The 9,976-nt window shown below is 36.9% G+C and overlaps 1 protein-coding gene across 1 annotated transcript in view; it reads right to left on the reverse strand.

The window, feature by feature from the left end:
• The window catches only part of NSG2 (neuronal vesicle trafficking associated 2), a 70,538-nt gene extending 60,860 nt beyond the window's left edge, over window positions 1–9,678 (reverse strand). Inside the window, exon 1 of the mRNA XM_044661674.1 lies at window positions 9,550–9,678. Within this exon, the coding sequence (XP_044517609.1) occupies window positions 9,550–9,678 (129 nt within the window). The remainder of the gene's footprint in view (window positions 1–9,549) is intronic.
• Window positions 9,679–9,976: the final 298 nt, after the last annotated feature.

Here is a 9,976-nt window from a genome sequence, read left to right on the forward strand (position 1 = left end):
AACATCGTAGACTTGAGATAAATGGAGATTTAAAATAGTCACTTTGGGGAGTCATTTAGGGAAGAATAAAAGGATTACCCTGAAGCAGTGTAGACACAGCTGAAAACAGATAACAGGTTGTGAGATTTCCTTCCTCCAGCACCATTCTGAGGCACATGTGGAGGAGGAGCAGAGAAGGTAAATGGTGGTAGTTTCCCAGGACTAGAGTTCAATAGGATGGAGAGAGAGGGATGAGCCAAAGTTAGGAAAATTGAGTCCAGAGGGGGAAATAATTTGCCCAAAGCCCCATAGGTAATAAGTATCAGGACAAGAACAGTGGTAACAATTGCTTCCATCTCTATAGGACTTTAAGATTTACAAAATGTTTTCTTCAAATTAACCCTGGTAAGGTGGCAGAATATATATATATATATATATATAAATTATTATTATTTCTATTTTACTGAAGAATAAGGTCCTCTGAGAATAGAAAAGACTTTTCCAAGTCTATGCAGCTTCAGAGGTAGAATTCAAATCCAAGTCTTGTTGTTCCCCAGCCAGTGAGTTTTTACACTTCAGGTAGAAATACAGAAACGTAAAGCTGGAGGGAACCTTTCAGATGAATTAGCCCAATGCTCTCATTTCACAGAAGAGAAGACTAATGTTTGGAAATATTAAATAATCTGATCAAGCTCATATACTAGTAAGTATGAGTCAACATTCAAATTGATGCCAAACTTGGGATAAGATATTTTAAAATGAGGCTCCCTGATCAATCCCCAAAGCCAATGAGGATATACTCTGAGTCATGGTATCAGTTCCCTCCCAGAACTACCCTATGCTAATTAAGTCACAGGTCTAGTCTCTGTCCCACCCCCCAAAAGTAGAAATCATGAAGATAACAAGCCTCAGGACCATAAAGGGGCAGAGAAATCATCATATCCAAATACCTCCAACCATTCACAGTACTGACTACAGACCACCTCATAGGAGAGCTATTAGACCAAATGAAATAATGTATGTAAAGTACTTGGGAGTCCCTTCTTTATAGCAACTTTATGAGGCAGGTAATAGTATCCCCATTTTAGTGAGGAGGGAACTGAGGTTCGGAGAAACTCTTATGTCTTGGTCCCATGGATAAGAAGGTTCAAAACTCGGATTTGAACCCAGGTCTCCTCATTTTCAAATCTAACGTTCTCTCTGTGACACACAGAGAAACAAAAGTAGACAGACCTGGGAGTGATCTTGTAGCTCGCCTAGTCCAGACTTTTCATTTTACAGATGCCAAAACTGAAACTTGAAGGGAAGTGGCACATTAGGGTCATCGTACTCCTAGTCTAGGGCTCAGGCTACTACACAAAGCCCCACTGCTTTTAAGGAAGGTTCTAGAGGAGTCTGGAGAAATGGACTTGGAATTTTCACTGGGTCCGTTTCTTCCCTTATATGTTGGAGATGTAGGGGTAGATAGAGTGTACTGCCATAAATGGTGCTAGTTAAGGGGCTGGAAGTGCTCAATCAGCTCCTTATTAAAGAACTTTGGGATGTATATGGGATAATCAGGGTGGAGCTGACTACAATGGTTGCTTCAATTAATCTATGATATGAAGGCATTAGATGATCTCCTATTACATAGTAGGACCTGGGAACACATAATAAATAAGAAGTTATTATTATTATTATTATTATTATTATTGCAATTAAAAAAGAAGTAACCTGCCAATTTCCAAAAAAAGAATAAGGCTGAAAAAAAAGTCTATTCTGCCTCCATTGTGGAAATGCCTTTCTGAAGATAGAAACTGGAACCAAGTAATTGCAAATCATAGGATTTTATAGATTCACAGAATCTTAAAGGTGGAAGAAACCTTCAAAATCACTTATCAAAACTCCTCATTTTACAGACAAGCCAGAGAGAGGAAATTACTTGAGCACCACACAGAGAGTAAGTAATAAATCCAGTATCCAAATCCAGAGTTTCTCAGAATTTGATTGTTCTGAAGCAGAAGTGATTCAATAAATAGAGGGCCAAGTCTGGAAGGAAAGTCTTGAGTTCAAATGTGACCTTAGACACTCCCTACCTATGTGACCCTGAGCAAAAGCACTTAACCTCAACTGCCTAGGAGTTTGGAGACTGCTGTGGCATCACTGCTAACTGGTCCCATTTTTACACTGGTCCTTATTGCTTTTCTGCTCTGGACCAATTCTGAGTATCAATTCCAGAACAAAAGGTAAGGGTTTGATGCTTAATCTACTATTTTTTGTAGTCTCCTGCACTAGCTTCTTTGGTTAAGAAAACTATTTAATGCAAAGAAGTGTATGTGTGTGGGGTACACACATTTACATATGTGTATACATGTGTGTATATTTGTGTGTTTGTATGTTTATATATGTGTACTAAAAGTGGTGCTGGATAAATTATCTCAATTACTTTTTATTAAAAGTTGTATTTTAATGGTGATTTGGCAAATAAGGCTTTGGGTTTTCACATGGGAGGATTTTCTTGGAATTTTCTCTTCATATTTACATGAGCAGTGGCCATAAAGAAATAAGTAATACGATTTGACATAATTGGCATTGTGAAAATGTTGTAAATTATTCATTCTGAAAAGACCACACTGCCCTGATGTAACTCTAGAGTTCTAGAGAGAAGCTCATATAATACATTGCAGTTCTGACTGTGTAAAGTACAGATCATAAAAATTTTAAATATTACTTCCCAGAATTATTAATAATAGAGATATCTTCACTGTAAGAAGCCTCATGATTGGCAGGACAGAAATATAAAATGTTGAAATGCTGAGGAAGAAGGAAGGATTTTCTTCTTGTTAAGCTGAGCTCTAAGGTTTGATGCTGAAGTATTGAGGTGGACTATTATGAGAGACTGGTCCAGCTCAATTCTCTGAATCTCCTGTTTTCTTGTATGTAAGATATAAACATTCTCCTTCCAAAATTGTGGATTAGGATTGAAAGAAACAATCTACGTGAATATTGGCTCTGCCATTACACTAGCTGTGTGACCTTGGGCAAGTCACATAGTCTCTCAGTTTCCTCAGCTCTAAAAGGAGAATACTGAATTAGAGGATCTCTCAGGTACCCTCCAGTTCAAAACAACTATGATCCTTTGAGTGTCCTGTGTCATTATGAACTGAGTAGCAGAAAATAAAAAACACTGAAACAAAATTAGAACAATATCTCTCTAAATTACTAGGGCTTCCAGAAAAAGGCTACTATGAGAGTTCTCAGGGATTCAATTTGCCAACAGCATGTCTCATTTCCACAGCACTTTAAGATTTACAATGTGATTCTCCTATAATACCTTTGTTTCAAGTATTATTGTCCCCATTTTGTAGGGAAGAAAAATGTTCATAGAAGGTAAATAATTTGCCTGAGATAATACAGTGAATACATTATTAGAACTGAAGAGAAAACCTCATATCCCAGATCTTAAGAGAACTTGAATAACCATTAAATAGAAAGAATCTTTGAGATATATAGTTCTATCTCATCATTTGACAAATGAGAAAACCAAGGCCTGGCAAGATGAAGAGGCTGAACTCATGCCACAAGTTAGTGGCACACCTGGAACTCAAGCATAGAGAGGTGTCCTGAATTAGGAAATGGGGATGATTAAGATGGAATATAAAGACTCACAGGCAATGTACTTGAAAAGCTATTGTATAAAAGATGGATGAGATTTATTCTGTTTGTCCCCCAAAGGACAAGGATTTCATGGAGATTAATCAAGCAGGTAATGTGTGTAATTTTATTTATAACTTTAATGTAAAAGTATCCAAGAAAATGAAAGAATAATCACAAGCATTTATTATGTGTCTATTATGTGCTGGGTATTGGAGATATACATAATCAATGGAAAGCAGTCATTATTATTATTATTAAATTAAAATTCATGATTAATTTGATATTATTATTATTAATTTGATTGAAAGCACCAGAGGGCAAAATGCTAGTTCCTAAAAAAGTATTAAGACTGAAAACAACAGTTTATTCTGGTTCCATTTTGGAAATGCCTTTCTGAAGGCAGAATTTCAAAGCTGTGTGTGGAAATTGCAAAGAGATTAATTTATGTTAGATGTAAGCAAAAACTTCCTAAAAATTAGAGCTCCCCAAAAGTGGATTGGGCTGTGCCTGAAAGCATTGGTCTGCACAAGAGCTTCATTAGAGGTTTTTAATTAAAGGAGGGATGTCTATTTACCAGATATGTTGCAATAATGATTCTTTTTTGGGGTATGGGTTGAACTAGATGGTTTCTAAGATCCCTTTGAACACTAGATTTCTATAATTACCAGGCCATTGGGCCTTCCCCTATATATCTAGGAGGCAGGAGAGCTAAGATTAGACCAGAGCATTGAGTCAAATCTAATAAGAAGAGGAGGGATGAAAGAAATAAAAGGGAAACAGAAAGAAAGAAAGGAAGGAAAGAAAGAAGGAAAGAAGGAAGAGGGAGTAACAGAGACAGGGAGGAAGGAAAGAAGGAAGGAAAGGAGGGAAGGAAGGAGGAGGGAGAGGAATGGAAGGAGAGAGGGAGAGGAATGGAGGGAGGGAGAGGAATGGAGGGAGGGAGAGGAAGGGAGTGAAGGAGAAAGGAAGGAAGGGAGGAACAGAAGTAGGAAAGGAAGGAGGGAGGGAAGAAAGAAGATCTCAGATGGTATAGGATGGAGGGATAGAGGAAAGGAAAGGAGGAAGAGGGAGAAAGTGAGAGATGGAATATATACACATATATGCAAACACTTTCATTAATCAGAAATATAATTATCAAACTTCAGAACCTCATCTCTTCACCTAGACTATTGCCTATTACCTGACCTTCCTGACTCTTTTCTCCTTTATCATCTCCAGTTTATCCTCCATACAATTCACTTTGTCATTTTCTTATTGCATTGTCATAATTGTGACACTGTTCTACCTAAAAATAATTAGTGAGTTCTCTATTCCTAACAAGAAAAATATGAATTCATGATCCTAGCATTCAAGACCCTCTATAATCTAACTCCCAACTACTACTGGCCCCATCTTACATTTTTTGCACATTTTATATTCCAAATAAACTATCCTGTTCTCCATTTTCTTGCCTTCTATGATCTCCAATGTTAAGCTTTTACTCATGCTATGTCCAATGCCAGGAATGCTTCCTACCATCCCCATCTGTTGAAGGTTCTTATTTCCTTCAATGCCCAATTCAAGGAATATCTCTTCCAAAAAGCTTTCTCATCTTCTCTGACCATCACATTCCCAATGGGAAAATAATCTCTTCCACTTCAAAGTTTTCCTAGCTGTTTTGCTTGGCTCTTCTCTAGACCTATCTTAACCAACTTTGTATCACAATTATTTATGTGTTTATCCTTCTCCTCTTACCTTTCCCCTCAGATGGTTAAGTCATTTGAGGGCAATGCCTATATAAAATCTTTCTTTGCATCCTTGGAGCCTATAACAGTGCCTTTTACATAGCAGGAGACAAATAAATGTTGTTGCAAGTTTCTAGGAGAAACTATATTTAATGCAGTTCAATCCATCAAATGTTTTTTAAGTGCTTCATGTGCACTGAGCACTATGTTAAGATCTAAAGAGATAAAAGTTTGGATAAGACTTAATAGTCCCTGCCTCCATGGAGCTAACTGTCTGGTAGAGGGATAACATATGTAATACACAATATTGCATGAGGGAACTGGAAAGTATAGACTGAGCATTATGTATGATCTGAGCACTAAGGAGGTCAGAAATGTATCATTAAAGAAGTGGTGTTTGAGTTAGGTTTAAAAGGAAGGACAGAAATTCAACAGCTTATCTCAAATTGCCATCACACACACACACACACACACACACACACACACACACACACACACACACACACAAGCAAACCACTCCAGTGTATACATCCCCATCCTGCCTCATTGCACTGTAGAGAATGGACTTTAGAGAAAAATGAAAGGCACAGAAGAACCTAGAACAAATCACTTTCCTTCTTGGTAACTCAATCTCTCCATCTTTAAAACCAATTACACCCAGTTTTAATTCCTGTAGTACAAAGACCAAATTCAAGGTGTCCAAAGCATCTCTTTGGTTCTTTGACTGGTGAGGAGCACAAATGGGCCAAGGGAGAAGCCAGCTACTGCACTATGCTCAAGGACAGCTACAGAATTAAGATGATGCTAATTTTCTCATGGACACATGAGCTTCTACTTTGTTCTCTAGCCTATTTTTGTTATAATTCTTTTGATGAGTGCCACAATAAGCAAGAGGAATAAATTGCCAGAAAAGTCATGGCCTTCATTTTCCTTCTAAAATGTAAATAGATCACTTGAATAAATGCTCATGGACTTGACTTTTTAAAGATGATTTGAATGAGAGTTTAAAGTAAAGCAGTCAGAAAAAGTAGATGATTTAGCAAAGTCCTTTCTAGGCCTGAATTCAGACGAAGGACCGAGTTACTTAGGAATGCAATCTTGTTGCATTTTAATTAAAAGACTGGTCATTATGATTTGTATTCTTACATTTTTATAAATATAAGTCAGCCCAATATAAAGACCAAGTGGCATGCTGCCTTTGATCTGCAGTCAAAGGAACTAGGTTTGAATATTGTTTCTAATATTTATTAGTTGTATGTTCTAAAAATCATTTTCCCTACCTAGACCTCAATTTCCTCATCTGTAAAATTAGGGATTAGACTAGATGCTCTCTAAAGCCCCACTCCAAATTCCTAGTAGATAGTTACTATGGTAACTTAGGAGAGGCAGCATGAAATAGAGGAAAAAGCAGTGAACTCAAAATTTGAAGACCTAAGTTTGAGCCCAGGCTTCCCAGGTAGTAGGTATGTGATCTAAGGTAGGTAATTTCACCCTTACTGAACCTTAATTTTTTCATCTATAAAATGAGGATTATCATCCCTACTCCTCTCTTTATCTCAGAGGCATGGTGAGGCTCAAATGAGTCAGTGGCTATGAACTTTCTTCAATAACTTCAAAGTATAAAATACTTGTACTGTATAATTATTAATGTTGAGCATGCAACATTCAGGAGTGATGATTATTAGTGGAAGTGCAACTATAGACATTGTTAGAATCAGTTTGATTTAAAATTCCAAAGATCTAATTTTTGAAACTTTGTTATTCTGCTATGTAAACTAGAAGCTATCTTGAAATTATGGGGTTGGATAGAGGATCCTCCACCTCTAGAGATCCTTTTCAGCTACAAGGCCTCTGATCTGGTAGCTGCTTTCTGCCCCTTAATACATGGTCAAGGGAAATGGAATCAACCAAATCCTCTGGTCAACTTGGTTCTACCACCATGACCACAAAAGAGACACACTGTAAGAAAATGGCTTTGTCCATCCCCATTCCAGATGAGCCATGCTGCTAATAAAATATGACTTTGACACAATGTCCAACCCCATGAGCTGGAAGCTGAGGAAAAGAGGGAATAAAGCAGAAAAAATCACATCTTTTATGAACAAGAATATGCATGTCCCTGCAGCCTCTCTCTGATCATTACCACAGGGACTTCAGATTTATCTTGGAGGTGGAGCAAGAATACTACCACTTTATTATCTCTTTTCTGTTTATCTCATAGAGATATGCAAATACAAGGACCATGAGTAGACTGATGCCTTGAGAGGATGATTCCACTAGAAGCAAAACCTAGAGCATTGTAATTTCAAATCTTATATTTATAGGAAGCCATGATCATGGGTTCATAGGATGTAAGAAGTGAAAGATACCTTTAAAAATGAAACAGAAGAGAACTAAAAAAGACTTTAAAACAGAGTATAGAAAATCAGAGTTAGAAAGGAACTTAGAACATATAACAAAAAATATCAGTCCAAGAAGAAACCTTAGAACAGATTCTTGGAAATGGCTACAACATTAAGAGAACAAAATGCTTGATCTAAAAAGGTTCTAACACCATGGAACAGAGATTAGTAGAGCTAGAAGGGACTTTAGAGTGCATGCATCTAGTTCTGGTCCAAGACTGCCTCATTTGATACATGGAAAAACAAAGGCCCAGAGGCTGAAGTCTTTGGTAGCAAAAGTAATGAATAGAATACTGAACTTGGAATCAGGAATCAAATCCTACCTCAAACATTTACTAGCTATGGGACCCCTGGGCAAGTCACTTAACCTGTCTGTGCCTCAGTTTTCTCTGCTATAAAATGAAAGGGCCAGACTTGATGGCTCCAACGTTCTTTCCAACTCTGAATCTATGATTCTATGATCTATGATCCTATGAAGTGATCTGCTCAAGGCCATACAGCCAATAAAGGGCAGAGCTGGGACTAGAATCCATGTTCTTTCTGGAAGAAAAAACTGTGGATTTCTCAATATCCTTCAAGACTCTGCATTTTTGATACCATGACAGGGATTTTATATTAATATCTATTGCACTTTAAAAAAATAACTAATAATCCTCATCAGTGAGCCATGCACTTCAGATCACTCTAAGGTTCCACTTAAGTCTAATTGAACTGATTAGCTAAAACTTTCATTGTTCCCTCACATTTGCCAGTGAAAAAATAAAATCATCAGAAAAATCATTTTTATATTTCCTGCAGAAGGTTCCATTATTTTCTTTCCAGATATAGTCAAGACATTTTAACCAAATATATATTAAAAACTCAGCCCAAAAAATTCCAGACCTATCATAAATTAAGTTATCTTCTTCATCTGTTTTGAAAAGACAAGCCTCGCCCTAGAGGCTAAGTACCTATGTCTTCTTTATAATAAATTCTACCTTCTTTTAACTGATATTTCATAGCTATACTTGATATCTTTCATATGACTGATTAAACGTATTTCTCAAAATCAGCTAGACTCTTTCTAAAACTTTCAGAAATGTATTGTGATCTTGGTCAATTTGCTTTTCTTCTTTTTGTCTCAGCTTACTTCTGTGACTTTGGAAGTTTGAACTAGATAGCTGCTCTTCAGATCCATTCAGGGAATGCTCTATGCTCTTAGGTCCATTCTGGATCCAATATTTGAACCCCAACTCTGCTATATCCTAGCTATATGACCTTGAGAAAGTTACTTCCCCCTCTCCAAGTCTTAGTTTCCCCATCTATAAAATGAGGTAATTAGACTGGATAATCTCTATAGCCCCTTTCAGCTCTACATTCTGGATATATTACAATACAGAAATGATCCCTCCTAGAGTCCCTTCCAACTATTCCAGTCTATTTTCTGTTAGAAAATCATTTCTGCTATGACACTCTCTTTGTATTCCAATTCTATTCATTGAGGTGCTGTACAATTAGTGCAAAGAGAGCTAGATTCAGATTTATAGAAGATGGATCTAATTCCCAAACCCCTGAATAACCTGGATAAGTCACTTAAAGTTTATGGGCCTGGTTTAAATACACACAACATGAAAATGTTTAGTTATATAATGTTTTTAACTCTAAAACTATGGCCCTGTGTTTCATTTGCTATGTTAAAATCCTGCAAAAGAAAAAATACTTTATTTATATCTCATTGATATGATTCAGGGGATGCCATAAGACAAACATATTTATAAGAAAAGAATCTGTTTGACTTCTGGGAGAAGAGGGGAGATGATTGGTTTTACCTTTTCTGGAGCAGGAAACTGCAGGTGATTTACTTCCAAGGGTGTTATCAAAGGGACAGTCTGAAAGCCGTCCTCACCAGAAGGTTGTTTGCTGTTCTTGTCACTCAAATTACTCCCCAGCTTCACCATTCTTGTGCCTCACTTCCCAGACCTGAAACATTCCATATGAATAAAGTGACAGCAGAAAAAAATGCATGAAAAAAATAGAAATTACAGACATGGAAATAGTTCCATCCTAAATAGTTCCATTCTGGCTGACATTATAATCAAAGCTCACAACTTATAGCTCATAGCTTACATTTCTTTAGAGTTTAAAAGATGACAGAGCTCTTTATTCACAACTCTGTAAGGTAAATAAACCAAGCAGATATCATTAACCCCACTTTCCAAGGAAAACCTTGAGGCTTAGTGACATACGACTTTCCTA

Source organism: Gracilinanus agilis, chromosome 2 (assembly GCF_016433145.1).
Source record: "Gracilinanus agilis isolate LMUSP501 chromosome 2, AgileGrace, whole genome shotgun sequence".
Lineage (NCBI taxonomy): Eukaryota > Metazoa > Chordata > Mammalia > Didelphimorphia > Didelphidae > Gracilinanus > Gracilinanus agilis.